We start from the raw sequence: 19,031 nt of genomic DNA, 5'->3' as shown, positions 1-19,031 counted from the left end.
TGAACAAAAAGCATATATCAAGGCCATAATAGTAGATTTTGAATAATCACTATTACAGCATTTAACATTTATTTGGCTTGCAATTGATTTGTGTTGTTTATAGCCTAAGCTTACAATGCACAACTTCAAAAGTATGATGCAGTCCTTACGCAATAATCTGCAACTACATAAGCATGACCTAGCAATCAAATGCAAATAAGCAAAAGGCGCCTTCAAGCTGTTAGTTGTTCACTTGCTCTATCACTTTTAGCCTCTCCTTCGTCGGAATCAGCAGTTTCAGTTGTTTTCTCTACCAGCTCTGACTCAGTAGCAGTGGCATCAGAGCTCTCTGACTCTGTTTCCTTGTTACCATGCATCATGGAAGTTAATATAATTCCAGGTCCTTTTTTATTTTTAGTAGCTTCTACTGCCTCAGCCTCCTTAGCCTTAGCTTCAGCTTTCAATCTTTCCTTCTCCTCCATCAGTTTGGCCAAGTCCTCTTCTTTCCCTTCTTTTCTCAACTCCACCTTAACAAACTCTTGGAATTCCTCATCAAAGTTGACACCATTGTCATCCAACAACATATCAACAATCTGAAGCACATCATCCAACTTTCCTGCCTTGCTCAGCACCTTCATCATGTACTGATAGCTAGCAACGTCCATCTTGAGCTTCTTCACCATTAGGTCAAAGAAAGACTTGGCATCATCAGTCTTCCCAACTTTAACCAACCCATCAACCAATCTATTGTAAACAGCCAAGTTAGGCCTCAAACCCGACTCCACCATTTTTTTGAAATAGCTAGCAGCGTCATCAGGCCTGTTCTCTTTGAAACAAGTATCCATCAACAAGCCATAAGTATACTCATCATGGTTCACTCCTTTGCCCTCCATTTCTCCATAAACCTCCTCAGCTTCCAAAATCATCCCATTATTACACAACTGCTCAATCAAGTTATTAAATGACAATGTATCTGGCTTGCAACGAGACTCACCCATGCTCCTGAAAATTTCAATCGCCTCCTTGAATTTTCCCTCGGCACAATAACCATCCACCATGACATTAAAGCTTCCCAAATTAACAGCCAACTTAGCTGGAGGATTATGCTCCTTGATCATCCTATTAAAAAGCTTCATTGCCTCGTCAAATTTCCCATTCTTGGCAAGAGCATCAAGCACCGAATTATAAGCAATGTCACTCATCTTCTTTCCCTCTACAAAAACCTCTTGATAACACTCCATAGCCTCCTTCTCCATCCCCTTGAGAAAATACCCCTTCATCAAACACCCCAAAACAACCCCATCTTCCACAACCCCACCTAGCTTCTCTTTCAACTCTTGATAAACCCTTAAAACACCATACCCATCAGAACTCCTAGCATGACCCAGCATCAAATAATGATAAACCAGCGGGTCAGGTGCAAAACCCAAAGCATGCATTTGATTCTTAATATCTAAAGCACGATCAAGCCTATTGTTATCAACCAACCCCTTAATAAGAATGCGGAAAGTGGTAAGCAAAGGGTTAACAGGAGCATCCTTGATGAACTGTTTGAAATTGTCAAGAGCAGTATCAGGCTTGCGGCAATCGAGATAAGTCTGAAAGATGAGATTGTGAGTAATGATATTAGGAACTATGCCAGCTTGAGTAATGAAACGATGGAGGGATAAAAGATCAGAATAGCGAGACTGGCGGAGGAGGGCGGAGAGGACAGCGTTGACGGTGAAAATGGTTGGGCGGCAATTGGAATAAATGGAGTGGCGTGTGTAGAGTGCAGCTTCGTCGAGATCGTTTTTGCTGATTAAGGTTAGAATAGTGTTGTGAAGGTTGACACGGTTACCCGTTAAAGCGGAGGCGCGTTCGGGGAGTTTAGGGTTACTGGGGTTGAGATAATAGGGTGGAGAATGTGATTTAGGGTATGCATTGGGTGATTGTTGTTGGTTGGGGTTAAGGGCGGAGAGAGGTTCGATGCGAAGTTGTCGCATGCGGCTGCGGCGGCGTTCGGCGGCGGCTTCTACTGGTGAGGCGAAGGAGAGAAAGCGTGGACAGAGTCGGATTCGGATGTTGCGGTTAGGTTGTGCGACGGTTTTCAGGCGGGTGAGGAATGTTGCTTTTGAAAGTGCCATGGTATGGACTACAAAAACCCGCACTTCAATGTGTATATACACACACTATTGAATTGAATTTTCAAATTTTCTTTGAATTAGTTCAAATTTTACATTTTAATATTAATATATACTAGTATTAACTTTTTTGTCAAAAAAAATATATACTATTGACTTTTTTGTTACTAATACATGTCTTTTTAAATAAAAATCCAATTTCGTTATATATCAGGAATATCTCACCAAATTTTACATGTAAAATTATAATATATTGTAAAAGGCTTCAATTAGTTTTACTTTTGAGGAAATAAAAAGAGAAAACTTAGGTACAATTTCTTAGGTGCTTTTCGTATGGTTCTTAGCTAAAAATACATTTTTTTTTTATATAATAAACTTTGAGAAAATTATGGATTTGAGGAAATCATAATGAATTTAGTTAAGAACCATACGAAAAGCACCTATGAAATTATACCTAAATTTTCTCCGAAATAAAAAACTTCAGACCCGTAAGTGTAGCTACTAGTAATAATTTGTGTGAGAAATGATAAATGGACACACAATTTGTGACACAAATACAACACTATGGGCAAAACGGTAATTTTGATGTGAAGTATAGGGTTAATTTGGTAATTCGACTTCATTCTTCCCATTTTCTTTGTCTTTCCCCTTCTTCTCTTCCCGACCTCTTCTTCTCTCTTGCATTTCACCACCACACCCTCCTTTCTGACCACCACCACCGCAACTGCCTTCGTCAGTCACAACCACCACTAGCCTCACCGCACTCTCCATCCTAACCACCACCTCTGTACTCGTCAATTACCATCACCGCCGTCAGTCTGTCTTGCCGCCGCGCCCTCCGTCCTTGTCACTACCATCATCCTCGCCACCACACCATTATACCGTCCTCACCATCGTCGTCATCGACCTTCAACCCCTTCGGATCTGAACACAACTTTCTCACCACCGTCTTCGTCATCCATCACTACCACCGTCTTGGTGTCTTTTTTGAATTTGTTTTTGCAGAGAAATAGATTAGAGAGGAGAACAACGACGGTAGACTGTCGTCACCGGCGACCAGAGATTTGGAGAGGGGGGAGAGAGAGTGTGTAATAGTGGTGGTGGTGGTTTACGAGAGAAAGAAACAGAGACAATACAGGGAGTGAGAGATGACATAGTACAGGTTGAAAGAAAAGAAAAAATAAAAATAAAAATATTGTATAAGGATACGGTGTCTAAATTGTGTTTGGATTTTTTGTGTCAAGTTATCATTGCTCTAATTTGTATGGCGGTTGGAGTTTGAACTCCGGATTCTCCACACATTATATGTGTGAATCTAACCACTAGACTAGACTACTTGACAAAAAAAAAAAAAAACTTCAATTAGTTATTATTTATCTTTTAGTATCGTATTGTAATTCACAAACGGATTTTTTTTAGTTAACCATTTACATTCACCATGTTTGGTAAATATCACTTCTATTTTTTTTTTTTACACATACTTTGATTTTTATAAGATATATCAATCATTTTTTAATGATACTTTGATTTTATTTTTTGTTTTTTTATAATATATATAAACACCATCTAATGATATTTACCCAAACGTACAATTTGTTACAGCTTTTTATCAAGGAAAAAATCATTTTTAAGAGTATTATATTAGTTTGTTATAGTTAAAAAAAAAAAAATCTAAAAACAGCTTTAAATATGAGAAATTGTTAAAAGTAACTTTTTAAAAATAGATTTTTTTTTAAAGGAAAGAGAAAATAAGTGTCAAAAGAATAAAGCAATTTTGTAATTATTTTTTTATATATACTCATGATAAACAAACAAAATGGATTTTGATTTTTGATAAACTTTAAAAAAATAATCTCTAAATTATTCAATGTCTATTTTTATTTTATTTTTGTAAAAAACGTTTACCTTAACAATTTTTTATTGGGGTAATGGTCCTTTTGATCTCTGATTGTGTAACGAGCAGTCACAATTATAACACCCTGTTTTCTCAACATATAAATTTCATTCAAATAATCAGAGTAATCATCACAAAACGGAATGTCACACTTCTTAAAAATCATAAACGGAAATAATTAACTAATTATCCTTCAAAATTCAATAACATAATAATTCATACTTCGCAGCGGAATTTATTTCAACAACTAAAATAGTCTTTGGCACGAAGGTCTCATCATAACATCTCATAAATCATCACATCATAAACATCATCTTAAAACATAAACAACACAACATAATCATCATCTCATAATAACATAAACAACACAACATAATCATCAATAACACCATAACCGACATAACAACATCATAATCAATATCATAAACAACATCATATAATCAACAGCTCAAGGTTAAATAACAACTTAACAACAACGACACAACTTCAACTTATCAATGCAACTTAGACTTCTTATTCATCTTAGACCATCTCGTCAAAATGCAACTACGACCTCTTAATCATGCATGTGGTACCAAGGCATCAAGCCCTCAACGTATAAGCGTAGATAGGCTCACAGGGCATAAGCCCTCAACTTACAAGGCATCAAACCCTCAACATAATATGTATAAATATACATTGCAGGGCATCAAGCCCTCAACTTAAATGAGTATGCAATAGACTCAACATCTTACGACTTAACAACTTAGACATCTCATATGACTCCAATAATTTGGATCAACATCTTACAACTTAACAACTTAGACATCTTAATGGTATTAATTCATCACAACATCAAAACATTAACATTTAAACATATGCATCAAGTCACCATCAATAATAATCATCTTATATAACAATTACAACTTCATATCAACGTCTTTCACAATATATAAATATTTTCACATTTAATCATCAAAGTAAATCATCAATATTAACAATATTAATCATCTTATTCATCCTCTCTCTCTTGGTTTTTCTCTTGTTTTCTCCCTTTTTCTCCAAAAAGCAGGTTCACCTATAATCCTTCTTTTTTTTAATTCTAACTCTCCTTTTTTATATAAATCTTTAACCTACTTATTTTCTCTTATTTCCAAATCTGCACTCCAAGTCTCAATATTATATTCTAATATATTTATATATATATATATATATATAATATAATATTTCTATAACAAATAACAAATATATCTTTATAACAAATATATTTCTATAACATATATATATTTCTATACCAAATAAAAAATATATTTCTACACCAGATAATATATATTTCTACACAAAATAACATATATTTCTACATCAAATAACATAATATTTCTACACAAAATAACATATATTTCAACACCAAATAACATAATATTTCTGCACCAAATAACATAATATTTCTGCACAAAATAACATATATTTCTACACCAAATAACATATATTTCTACAACAAATAACATAATATTTATACACCAAATAACATATATTTCTACAACAAATAACATATATTTTACTAATAAATATCAACATATAACATAACAAAACATCACTCATCTAATTTCCAAAACAGCCTCCACAACTTAATCTTATTTTATTTTCAAATCATATTCTATTAAATAATAAAATAAGCCACTTAATAAATCAACAACACATCACAATAATCATATAAATCACATAAATCATAAAAATAGACTCTAAACTCAATAAAATATTCAAAAGTAGGGCGTTACAACAATGGTCCTTAAATGTATGAAAATTTTAAAATACTCCGTGATTGTGCAATTTTTTTGTCAAAATAGTCGTTGATATTAAATTTTTTCATTAATATTGTCATATTAGTCACTCAATATATTTACTTATTGTCATACAAGTCCTTATAAGTACTTACTTATTGTCATTTTAGTTCTTATATGAAAATAGTTATTGTGATTGCAGTAAAATATGTAAAGTTTTTGTATAAACCATATTCCGTTAGGATATCAACAACTGCATCAATAAAAGAACTCAAAACAAAATTTGTTTAATATTGATTGATTGAATCTCCTCTCTCTCTCATTGCTTTCATCTATCAAAAACATAATTTTTAATTAGTCAATCGAAAAATAATTATAATATCTTAAATTGAATTTTCACAACATTGTCTCACAATTTTACCCTTCATTTTTTTTCTTTAGGATACGTCTTTGTGAATTATCTTTTAAATATTTGTCTGTCCGATAAAATATATATTTTAAACTAAAATAATTAAGGCTTAATTGCACTTTTAGACCCTTATCTTTCAAAAAGTTGCGGTTATGGACCCCTAACTAATTTAAATACAAAACAGCCCCTTATGTTTTGATTCTTTGTCAGTTTTGGACCCCCAGTCCATTGTTGACTCGGTCAACGCTGACGTTGCACCCTAAGTGAGGTGCCACGTGTGAAATTTTTTTTTTTTTTTTTGCCTTGGGGGTCCAAAACTGCCAAAGAATTAAAACATAGGGGGCTGTTTTGTATTTAAATTAGTTAGGGGTCCATAACCGCAACTTTCGAAAAGATAGAGGTTCAAAAGTACAATTAAGCCAATAATTAATTATGATATTTCGTGGTTACATATCCGAAAGTATCATAGTTACTTTGGAATATCCGGTGATAAAGTACCTTATTTATTAATTTTGTTAGGTCTACAACAATTTAACCTAATTTTTTTCTGCTCATTTGCTTTATTAGGTTTGCAATTATTTAACCTAATAAATTCCATCAAAAAAAATAAAATGCATCCCAACAATTTCATTCCCATTCTCTTGCCCTTTTTTTTTAAGGAAATATTTTCGACACTTATTTGATGCTGCACGTTTGTTCTAGAAACTATGAGCATATCAATGATCATGTTTGATGCCTTCTATTTTATACTTTTTTTTTTTTACAATTTTTTATACACTTTCTTTTTTAAGGAAATATTTTGTACACTTATTTAATACTAAAAAAATGGATCGCACCAGTTTCATTTATATCCTCTTGCCTTTCTTTTTTTGCTATCCTCTTGTCTTCTTTTTTTTGACAATATTTTGCACACAATACTAAAAAAATTCGTCGCACTAATTTCATGTTTTTTTTTTTGACAATATTTTGCACACATTTTTTTTAACCAATTTCATGCCTTTATTTCATTCCTATCCTGTTGCCTTTTCTTTTTTGACAATATTTTCTTCACTTATTTAATACGTTTACAAACAGAATACCTTAATTTCCATGCAAACTCGACTACCCTAATTTCCATGTAAACTTGGTTATATATACCAAGCCCTAAATGTGTTTCTCTAAAAAAAAAAATCTAAACTGTGTAAAATTTTTACATACAACACAAAAATTATATATTTTGGTATTTAGAGTTTTGCAAATGAAAATACGTGACTTTACAACTTATTTTCCCTGTTACCAATTATATATTTTATTATTCGTATGTCAATCCTATTACAATAAATCCGAGCGGAGCACGGATAAAAAAAAACCTAGTAGTTTTTCAATTTGAGAATTGTTGTTCCCAAATTACATAAGGTTGTGCCACACGGGTAAATGACGTTTTTGCCCCCTCGGCAGTTAACTGCCGAAGTTTTAGAAATCCGGCTGCAGTTAATTGCCGAGGAAAACCTCGGTGGTTAACTGCCGGGGAAAATGTTATAAGAACAGAACAGACATAGGAGTTTCCAAAACTTCATTGTTGCGTTTTTTATTCTCCTTGCTGCGATTTTGAGCAATTTGAAGTCATTCCAAGCCAATTTCAATCACAAAAACAAGTAAGTTTTATGAATCCTATTGCATTGTTGTTTTGTGGTCGAAATGTTTGTTTTTTTTGTTAAATTTCGATTATATGGATTTTATGATATGTTAGGATAATTTAGGTTAGAATTGTTAGAGAACTTTTATTGAATTGTTAGGTTTAGGTTTTGATGAATCGTTGTAGAATTGTTAGAATTGTTTAGGTTTATGTGTAGGTTTTGATGATAGTTTAAGTTTAGGTTTAATTTTTGATTTTATGATTTTATGGCATTGTTGTTTAGTGAGGTTTTGATCGCCATTTGTTTTTAATGTAGATATGTCTCAGAATCAGAATCAGGGTAACGTTCAGGGTGATGAGAAGAACAAAGAAAAATCGCCTATGACGTGACACGGAATTGTTTGCGATGGTTCCGAAAAAAAGAAGGGTTCGAAGGTGCCGGTGTACATTCACTCGAGGTTGAGGAGGAGCGGGAGGACATGCTATTTTGGTCCTCAACCAAAACAAGGTGCCGCAGGGACTGTAGCGGGAAACCCGATTGACTTGTGTGACGAGGATGAATGAATGAATGCCTAATTGTTTTCGATTTTTTTTATGTTTTATTTTTGTGTTCCGCACATTTTGTTTGACATTATGGTACTTAGAATAAAATCGCATTTGGAATAATTTCGATTAAAGTCGCGTTTTTAATAATTGCGTATTCGAATAAAAAAAACTAATTAAATCTAACGTGAATCCAACTAATTAAAATCGCATAATGAATAAATAAATTCGAAAAGTGAATAAATAAGATAATTATTGTTTCATTCAAAACAAAATATATGTTATCACATTACATTGCATTGCACATTACATTCCGGAATATACCTTCCAACTGCAACAATCATCTTACCACTGAATGAGGCAAATTCAAACTTGCTAACCAGCATGACTCTAGTATTCGATCAGCGTCTTCAACGCTGATATTCAAGTGTCAAGCGTCTTCAACGCTGATATTCAAGTGTCAAAAGAATGAGGTTCATTCCTTGACACTTGAATACCAACATTGAAGACGCTTATCGAATGTTGGAGTCCTGCCGATTAACAAGTTTGAATTGCCCCATCCAGAGTAAGACAATTGTTGCAGTTGAAATGTGCATTCCAACTACAACAATTGTCTTACCTTTGAATGGGGTCAATTCAAACTTGCCAAACAACAAGACTCAAACATTTCACCCAGCATTCATGTTTTCCTTTGAAAAGAATAAATTTTTGTTAGGCTTGCTTTAGATGATGGTATTCAAGTGCCAACGAAATGAGGTTCATTCCTTGACACTTAATACCTTCATCTAAACCAGCCTAACAATAATTTAATCTTTTCAAAGGAAAAACATGAATGCCGAGCGAAATGCTTGAGTCCTGTTGTTTAGCAGGTTTGAATTTATCTCATTCAAAGGTAAGACAATTGTTGAAGTTGGAATGCACCTTACCCTAACTAATGACGATCTTCTGGCGGAATCAAGTTGTTGATGATATCTTCAGTTGATCCCAGCAACGTCACCCGCATATCGATCCACTGGAACATGCTGTGCTCCCAAAACATGCTCGTCACGTTTTCGTCGTTTGTTAATTCCACCCAACTGAATGAAACTCTCCCCTCGTCGAGCGTTGGACGTTTATACAGAAGGTGTTCCACCCTCCTTGTGTCTCTGGGGTTGACTCCTTGGTTGAATTCAGTCAGTTCATCCTTGAGACCTCTTAACGTTACACCAAGGCATCAAACCTTCAACCTTTGAGGTTCTCCGCCGTTGAATTGCGCATGAACGTCGATCCACCTGGCCATTGTTTCAAATCTACACAATAAGAAATTAAAAACAATCAATGAAAAACTCATTAAAACATTTCATCAAACACTTAACATGCACATTATACATAGACTCTAAAATTCATAAAAATAACCCTAAAATTATAAATCATATACTCTTACTAAAATAAAACAATTAATCATATAATATAACACAAATCATTCAACTTATGTTTAATCATATAATATAACATTAATCAACTAACATGTAATCTAAAAATGATTTATAACATGTAAATCTAATTAAAAACTAAAATAAAAAAAAATATAAAACAACAAAATAATAAATAACCCTAAAATTCTAAATTATAACATAAACATTATCCAAATATTTTAACAACATTAATCAATTAACATCCACCCTAAAAATTAATTATAACATGTAAATCTAGTCAAAAACTAAAAAATAATAAATGTACTCAAAAACTAAAAAATAAAAATATTTATAACAACTAAAATATAAGTTAATAACATTATAATTACTTACTTGTTGAATAAAATATGATTTTATTTAATAAATTTGGTTGGATTTAGTTGTGTTTTTTAGAGAGATTTGTGAGAGAAATTTGAAGAAGATGAGATGAATAATGAATGAGAGAGCTTCTGCTAAATTTGTAGCAGAAGATCCTCGGTAGTTCCTCGGCAGTATTTCTAATTTTTCGGCAATTAACTACCGAGGGACAAAAACGTCATTTACATGTGTGACACATTCTTATGCAATGTGCCAACAACAATTCTCTTTCAATTTTGTTTGGGGGTTAAGTGTCTGTTTGTTACCGCGGTGGATAAGGCTTGTATTCACGTTTTGGCAAAAGCTACAATTGTAAGCTTCTCAAAAATCACGGTAGGTTAGCATTGAGAAGTGGTATTTATGCTCCCACCACAATACCAAACAGGCACTAAGTCGCGTGCCACGTTAACAGAGTAAATTTACGTGATCTTGTTGAAGAAACACGCACGCAGAAGAAAGGACCCCACTCTCAGATCACCATTTTTTTCATCAATCTCGTACCCTAATTAACTTTACCCTTTTCCTTTTCTCAGCAGGATGTACAAGAGAGCAAGGAACAGCGTTCACAAACCCCTTCGCGATCTCTCCAATCGAGAGCTCGGTCACTTACCTGCCAGAATATTCCCTAACCGCCTCGCCGCCTCCGAGGTCACCATTTCTCTAGATTTTAGTTTGTTTTTTAATTAGGGTTTCAAAACATATACATATGAATTTGTTTCCTGTAATCTGATTAATTGATGTTATTACGTGATTTAGGATCTTGTTCTTCGACTTGATGTATTTAAAAAGCTCGACAAGCACAGAGGCTGTGTCAACACTGTATGCTTCAATGCAGATGGTGACATTCTGCTTTCAGGTTCTGATGACAGGAGGATTATTCTCTGGGATTGGGAAACCGGCCGTGTTAAGCTCTCCTTCCATTCCGGTCATAGTAACAATGTTTTCCAGGCGAAGTTCATGTCTCACTCCTATGATCGTAGCATTGTCACTTGTGCTGCTGATGGCCAGGTATCCACACACATAATCCATTATTCTTATTATGTCATTAGGCCTTTTTACTAAAACAAGGGTGTTTTTGTTTATTTAAACTATCAATTTTAGGCGAGACATGCTCAACTTCTTGAAGACGGACATGTGGAAACCAAGTTATTGGGGAAGCATCAAGGACGGGCTCATAAGTTGGCTATCGAACCTGGTAGTCCTCATATATTTTACACTTGCGGTGAAGATGGATTAGTACAGCATGTGAGTCATTGCATTTTTTGTATACTAATAGTTTTTTGTTCTTTATCGATTAGTCCTTTCTCACCAACTATCTTTACAGTTTGATCTTAGAACTGGGACTGCAACAGAACTTTTCACCTGCAAGCCACTAAAGGATAGTTGGAATTACATGCCAGTTATCCATCTTAATGCAATTGCAATTGATCCAAGGAACCCAAATCTCTTTGCGGTTGCTGGGTCTGATGAGTATACCCGACTTTTTGATATCCGCAAGTATAAATGGGATGCATCCACCGATTTTGGTCAACCAACTGACTACTTTTGCCCTCCGCACTTGATTGGTGATGAGAGAGTAGGAATAACAGGCCTGGCCTTTTCTGAACAAAGGGAGCTTCTTGTGTCATACAATGATGAATTTATTTATCTGTTTACACAAGATATGGGTTTGGGACTGGACCCTGTTCCCGGATCCCCTATATCTGTGGATAGTGATACAAGTGAAGCAGGAGGCAGTCATGGATCTGCACGATCTCCATCAAACACAGATGCTGATGTTAAAATCGCGCCTCAAGTTTTCAAAGGACACAGGAATTGCGAGACAGTGAAGGGTGTTAATTTCTTTGGGCCTAATTGTGAGTATGTGGTGAGTGGGTCAGACTGTGGTCGTATTTTCACATGGAAGAAGAAAGGTGGTGAGCTTATTCGTGTCATGGAAGCAGACAAGCATGTTGTGAACTGTATCGAGTCTCATCCTCATTCAACAGTTCTTGCAAGCAGCGGTATTGAGCATGACATCAAGATATGGACTCCAAAGGCCCTCGAGAAAGCTACTTTGCCCAAAAATATTGAGCAGGTATGAATTCATTCTTCTTGAGCTAGTTAATGCATTTCAGAACTCAACCAAAAATCATATATTATCTTATGTGGATGATGCCTTTTATGCTTCGAACTAGTTAGTGCACTTATAACACAAGTTAAGGAAGTCAACATAGAAATGTTGTGTTGGAAAGAGGTATTTAATTTTTTTGGAACTTTGAAATTGTCATTTTCAATATAAACTTCTCTGTTTATTTTCCTTAACTAGTCCCCGTAGGGCACATGTTAGCATGACGCTAGTTTTATTTATATATATATCTCTAACTGGGACAGTTTTCATAAACATAGAAGTTTGTTTTGGTCATCTTTCCCCTAACTACCTGGCGGCCGGGCTGACATTCAATCTTGACCAGTTCAAGAATATACTAGTCTGGTATCACCCACACCACAAATATTAAAAACCTCAACTCTTATCCTCTACAACAAATCTTCCCTTGACCAGACTGCTGATTTGATTATGTAGTCCTGGGCAAAGTTTTGGTATGCTTGCTCATTAACTGGTTCCGTTATTGCCAAAGCATATTTTTTACCTATAAAAGTAATGTTTTCTATTAGAATAGTTAATGAAGGGTGATTTATTGAAGGTCACAACAGTTAAAAGCCGAGTCATTTCTGTTATTATGTGTTGAGCATAATATGAAATTCTATGACGAAGTAATAGTATTGAACTAGTTTAAGATATGACTGCCGTGAAAATATCCCTTCCATGAATATATATATATATGGATATATATATATATATATATATATATATATATATATATATATATATATATATATATATATATATATATATATATATCCCAGATCAGTTGTTTTTAGAGCTCGTGATTTTGGTTTAAAATAATCTTTTAAGGAAAATATCTGATTTTCTGGCCACAACAGTTCATAAGGGGGTTTCTTTAGATTAGTAGTATTTGAATAATGGACTGGGCCTATTTGACCATGTTAAATGGGGATGAATCTAGACAGCAGCACGGTTAAGACCTAAATAACATAATAACAAGGCTTGAACATGCTGGCCATAGGGAGTTTGGTGGGTGTTATGAATGCAAAGCCTGATAAGTACTATGATCTCACAAATAATTTTATTAAATACTAGCATTAATACTTTTTACCCCTGATTTAAAATGCTTCTAAATTCTAATAAAAGAAAATTTAATATCCTCGTCTTGGAAAATCCTCAACCAACATGATTTTTACACTAGTACTGGTCTGTTATTGTTAAATGATTTATCATATAAATATTGATGTTTATGTTACACGAGTGAACTATTAAGCAGCAGAGGAACTAATTTCTCTGCTGTTACTTTGAAAAAGGTTGTCATATTTGATGAAATTCATTGGTTTGAGAGTGATGATGATGAGGATGACAGCGACGACCATGACAATTTTATTGATGAAATGTTTGATGATGATGATGATGATGATATGTGTGATGGTGATATGTTTGATGATGATGATGATATTGATGATGATAATGAGGACGAGGATGACGATGAAGGTTGTGATGATGAAGAAGACGACGATGATATTGATGAATGTGACGAAGGTGATGTCAATGATTGTAATAATGATGACAACGATGGTGTTGGTGATGATAATAATGATGACAATGGCAAAGATGATAATTTTTCTGGTGGTTTGTAATGATGCGAATTGATAATAATTTTGTGTGTCCGACAGAAACCCAAGGCTAGGGGCTGGATGTACCAGATAGCTTCTCAGGAAGACCTGATGTTGCAACTGTTTTCACTTCCAAGACGGAGGGCTAGGACAGAAAACACTGTAGAACACTCAACTGCAGATCAAGAACTTTTAGACTTGATACTGACATTCAATACTATTAGTGACGATTCTACTGACGATGATGGTGATGATGATGGAGATGCAACCAACCAAGATGACTTGTTCAGTTGAGTTGAGTTCTGCATGTTGACAATGTTAGCCAATTGTATATATAACATAGGTTTAAGAATAACTGTTGAGTAGAATCTTGCATACTGTCTTAACAGTACTCCGTGCATATACAACTGCCCTTCAATTTTATTTGTGGTCTTTTATTTTTATTTTTATGAAGTTTGATCTATAGCACACACATAATTAGTTCTTTATGTTATTGTGATGTAAATTACTCGTCTTTTATGTGTTTGTTTAAGGCTTTAATCCTTCTTTTTTTGGGTGTTCAAAGATTGATTTTGACCTCCCGAGTACACGATTGATGATTCTGCTGTCTATACAAACAGACATTGTTGATCAGAACTTTAGATTGAGAGTCACTACTACTTGTTTTAAGGGGAGGTTTTTTTTTCTTTCACTTTGGGTGCGTTTGATTTGCTAAAAAATGAAGGACAAGACAGAATAACTCTAGTTGTCCAGTGTTTGATTTGTAAAACTGTTTCAGGTACAGGACAAACTGGAGGCAAGGGACAAGACAAAAACTCATATTTTTGTCCCTCACCAAACCACAACACAACTTTTTGTCCCACGTACAAGTTGTTTAAAATACTAAAATAGCATTTTGTCCTTTAAAAATCGTATAAAACAAAAAATTACTCAATGCCATAAAAAATTTGTCCTGTGCTATTCTGTCTTGTGTTGTACTGTTCTATCTTGTACTGTTCTGTCCAATACTTGCTGATTTGCAAACCAAACACACTCTTTAATTTGTTTGCTTTGTTTTTTATAAAGAAACATTTCACTTGTGAATTACTACACATCTAACACATGCGCACACACAACCAAGTTATGTGTATACATGGTTTCCACAGTTGATGAATTATAGATTTTCTCAAAATTGGGTTCCTAGCACAACCGTCTGATAAAGGGCCATAACTTGATTTAAAATCACAATATCCCCATCACTATATGAGGAATGTTAACGAAATTAAGGGTTGGACCGAAATTAAATGTTTGAAAGGCATTTATAGTTTTTCTAAAATTATTGAGTAGGGTTTGATTTAACTTGAGGGTCGTGAAGGGTAGAGGGAGGTGATGTCTGCATTATATTTTATGGAGTAAAAACATAGTAATCACGTTAACCCTATACTTTCCCCTCAAAAAAGTTAACCCTATATTTTGTTATAAAATTGTCATCCATATATTATTGCATTCATTATTTTCTTAATGCAGTTAGAAAAGAAAATCATGACCGGGGTTCGAACTCCGGTACCTCCACTTATGTGTGTGAGTTTATAATGACTTTATCATTTCTATTTACCAAAAAAAAAAAAATCATGAAATAATAATAATAATATAAACTATTTTATTTATAGTAGTGTTACTTAAATTTTTCGAGTGCAAATACCAAAATTATTTAAATAAATAGGTTTTTTTTTATCCATACAATTTAGAAAAAACAAAGTTGCAAGTTGTGTATGACAACAGGTTGTGGTTGGTAATAAGAAAGAAAAGAAAATTTCGCTTAAAAAAAACAAACAACAATTACAAAGAGAACCATGTTGAATGTTGAAAGCGGAAATTTAGTTTTTACTCCTCATGCCTCCTTACCTCACAATAAAAAAATAAAAAAAATAAAAAAAAAACTATTTTTCAAGTTTATAGACTCCCTCTCCCTCTAATCAATGTTACAAACAAAACAAAATACTATTTTTTCAAGTTTATAGACTAAATGATGTAAAATAAGACAATAAGAGCATCTACAAAGAAGACACATATTTTTGGATATGGGTCTTATATGTGCATGTTACTCATTTATAAATTTTCAATAATAGTACCTAATGAGCACTCAATCATTTCAATTCAGCATCTCACAAATTTCTTAAATGAAACACACTAATCAACTATCAATAACTTTATGTCATTATATTTTAATTTTTTAATATTAAAAATGTATGGATCTCTCTTAAGATTTAGAGTCTTAAGTAAAACTGTGTATTTTATAAAACCCCGAAAAAGTTTATCTTCAATGAGATATCTAATAGGTGTCAATGGAGCATCTAATAGGCAATGAATCTTAAATATTTAAAACTCTCCCATTAAAGATGGTGTAAGGACTTTTTTTAGTGTTCTTTAACTAAGGTCTTTGGATTTGAATTTTAACACTAAAATTATTTGGAAGATATTGGGTCTTAAAAAAGAATTTTATGTATTAAGTAAGGACTAATATTTAATATAAATATTATTTGCGGTGTATTGCTGTGTTTGTGTCGGGATATTTTTGAGGTGAAGACAGGAGGTGTTATATTTTGTTTTGTGCAATTTTTGAGATTGAGAATCAATCTTGATGATGATGGAATCTTTGAGTTCATCTTCTGCAACAACAACAACTCTACCTTCTTTCTCTATCTTCCCTTCTTCTTCAACAAGAACATCATCATCATCATCTCTTTCTTCCAAGAAAACCTTCCACTTTCGTCTACCTTCCTCCAAGCGTCTGTATTCTCTTCTCGATCAATCTTTTCTTTCATCAATCTTCTAATTCCATCATTAATTTTTTTTTTTTTTTTTTTTAATTCTTTCAGGTGACGATGGTAACAACGATTCAGAATCGCAATCTAAATCATCAAACCAAATCAACTTCAACCTTTCTCCAGTTCCCACTAATCGCTGTTTCTCCATTTCGCCTCTTTCCAATGTATGTAATGTTTCTCTCTCTCTAACCCTAATTTCCCTATTTATTTATTTATTTATTTATTTTTTGACTTATGAAATTCATTAAATTCTGATTATAATTTGTGGGATCAGGATGCGGCGATGGGGTTGGTGTTGAGTGCAGCAACAGGTAGAGGATGGACAACAGGTTCTGGAATGGAAGGTCCCCCTGTTCCTGCTGTTGGCAAGGATGGCCAATCTGGGACTGAGAATATTTCCACTTTCCCATGGTCACTCTTCACTAAATCTCCCAGGCGAAGGATGCTCATCGCTTTTACTTGTACCATCTGTGGCCAGCGAACTACTCGCGCTATTAATCCTCATGCTTACACTGATGGCACTGTTTTTGTTCAGGTAACAATGCTTTTTAAGGAAGTAGGAATGTTGCATTATATTTGACCCAAACTCTCAAACATTAAAATTTTGCATGTTGATTGTGTAGCTGAGCTGCTCAAGTTTGGTTCAATTATTTATGTTGTGAACTGTCATGGATTGCTGCTTAAGACAGGCAGTGTGTCTTTTAAACTGAAATATTTAGCTAATATTTATCATAAACAAGGGGAAATCCTGAAATGCCATTTATAATTTAAACATGATCTTCAAATAACTAGCTAACCATTGGAGTTTGAAATTTAAGCTATCAAAGATGACAAGTATAAATTGCCATATGATGCTAGACTTCAAGTTGGCCCTGAGAATTAGGAAAGCTGATAGGAAAATATCAACACTTATGTTTCAGTATTTGTTTGTGAATCCCATATAGATTAGACTTGAATCAAATTGATGGTTTTTCGAATCTTTCTTTAACCAATTATTTCCCTTGACACTATAGCATATACTTTTTTTTTTTTTTTTATCTAATCTTTGATACAATCTCATTATTTTATCTTCTTTTAGGTTTTGGAATAGTTTGTTGTTTGTGCAAACCAAATAGAATCATGACTTTGAGTGTACTAAGTGTGAAAATAAGCATATTACTCTCCCTCATCCCACACCATTACAATAAAAGCTTGAGTAGTTTTTGTGTGGTCACACGAGTTTAGACACTATTTGGACACACACACAGAAAATAATATAGAACAATAATGCATGTATTTGTGATATGTGTACTGTGTTGGTAGGAGCTTAACTTGCCACACCAAGATATGAGTTTGATCGTCGACAGTTCTTCAACTATTTTTTTTTCTTTTCAATATTAAAACATTGAACTACTTTGTGGGCCACTTTGCATGGTTTTGAAACCGATTTTAAATCAATGGTTTTGAAGCCTCTAAAGGCTTATGATTTGGCTTTGCTTGTTCTTTTTGAGACTAACATAGAATGATAAGTTTATCTCATTTCTTTTACATACTATATGTGGGATTAGTATGTATTAGAGAAAGAGACTTGTTAATTAAGTGTTTATAAATTTGATAGTATTATGATTTTAATATTTTTACATAATTTATTTGTATACAGAAAATATGTACCATATCATAATTTTTCATCATATTTGCACTTCATATATGAATGAGCAAAATCCACTTCAACCTTGACGGTTGAACTTAAAAACCTTCAAACCCACTCTAAAAAGACTGATGTCGATATTCTGGAGTGACAAATTTCATTGCTAGAAAGTGTTGTGAATGCAATGCGTATCATAAGCTTGTGTAGACTGATGGAAAGAAAGCTGACAATATTTTTGTGTTTCCCATTGTTGGCAGTGTTGTGAATGCAATGCGTATCATAAGCTTGTGGATCACTTGAACTTATTTCAGGAGACAAATTGCTATCTGAATTCAAGTTTTAAGTATAAAGGTCCTGGATGGGATGATCTTAAGCTCAGGTTCATGGACATAGATAGTGACGACGACGACGATGTATTCCCCGTTACATGAGTGAATTGCCAGCTTATGGAGCACATATTTTCTGCCTCTGATCATATAAGGAATTTTAGATTAGCTGTCTTGTATATTGTTTATGTTTTTCATGCTTAATAGTAAAATGTCAGGGGTTTGCTTTGTATAGTAATAAATAAAATAATATATTAATATGTCATGTGCATGTAGCTTCACAACTGATCTGTACGATAATCAATTTGATAATATACACAATACATTACATAACTATTTATTTTGCTTCTCTTCATTTTGTGAGATGTTCAGGATCAATTTTTGTTTCTCTCTGTACCATTGCTACTCGGT

General features: G+C 33.6%; 4 protein-coding genes across 5 annotated transcripts; 3 read left to right on the top strand and 1 right to left on the bottom strand.

Moving 5' to 3' along the window:
• LOC25485649 (pentatricopeptide repeat-containing protein At3g49240, mitochondrial) lies at positions 1–2,143 on the bottom strand. The gene has a single exon (XM_013614911.3). It carries the CDS (start codon positions 2,103–2,105, stop codon positions 213–215), a length of 1,893 nt encoding a protein of 630 aa, XP_013470365.1. The 5' UTR covers positions 2,106–2,143; the 3' UTR covers positions 1–212.
• Positions 2,144–9,484: 7,341 nt separating this feature from the next.
• LOC25485648 (DDB1- and CUL4-associated factor 8) lies at positions 9,485–14,353 on the top strand. The gene is made up of 6 exons (XM_013614910.3): positions 9,485–9,495; positions 10,608–10,782; positions 10,891–11,142; positions 11,236–11,379; positions 11,459–12,211; positions 13,921–14,353. The coding sequence occupies exons 2-6, from the start codon at positions 10,672–10,674 to the stop codon at positions 14,152–14,154; spliced, it is 1,494 nt and encodes a 497-aa protein (XP_013470364.1). The 5' UTR covers positions 9,485–9,495; positions 10,608–10,671; the 3' UTR covers positions 14,155–14,353.
• On the top strand, positions 13,631–13,921 carry LOC120577949 (prostatic spermine-binding protein). Its single transcript, XM_039830052.1, has one exon. It carries the CDS (start codon positions 13,639–13,641, stop codon positions 13,882–13,884), a length of 246 nt encoding a protein of 81 aa, XP_039685986.1. The 5' UTR covers positions 13,631–13,638; the 3' UTR covers positions 13,885–13,921.
• A 2,042-nt stretch (positions 14,354–16,395) lies between the features above and the next one.
• On the top strand, positions 16,396–18,956 carry LOC25485647 (uncharacterized). 2 transcript variants are annotated; one of them, XM_024772427.2, is made up of 4 exons: positions 16,396–16,628; positions 16,719–16,831; positions 16,942–17,202; positions 18,466–18,531. In XM_024772427.2, the coding sequence occupies exons 1-4, from the start codon at positions 16,481–16,483 to the stop codon at positions 18,499–18,501; spliced, it is 558 nt and encodes a 185-aa protein (XP_024628195.1). In that variant the 5' UTR covers positions 16,396–16,480; the 3' UTR covers positions 18,502–18,531. The 2 variants fall into 2 exon arrangements, with proteins under 2 accessions (XP_024628195.1, XP_013470361.1); XM_013614907.3 differs by lacking the exon at positions 18,466–18,531 and adding an exon at positions 18,552–18,956 and having other exon boundaries at positions 16,399–16,628.
• The last annotated feature ends 75 nt before the right edge of the window (positions 18,957–19,031 follow it).

Source organism: Medicago truncatula, chromosome 1, assembly GCF_003473485.1.
Source record: "Medicago truncatula cultivar Jemalong A17 chromosome 1, MtrunA17r5.0-ANR, whole genome shotgun sequence".
Lineage (NCBI taxonomy): Eukaryota > Viridiplantae > Streptophyta > Magnoliopsida > Fabales > Fabaceae > Medicago > Medicago truncatula.
This window is presented reverse-complemented; position numbering and strand designations above follow the sequence as displayed.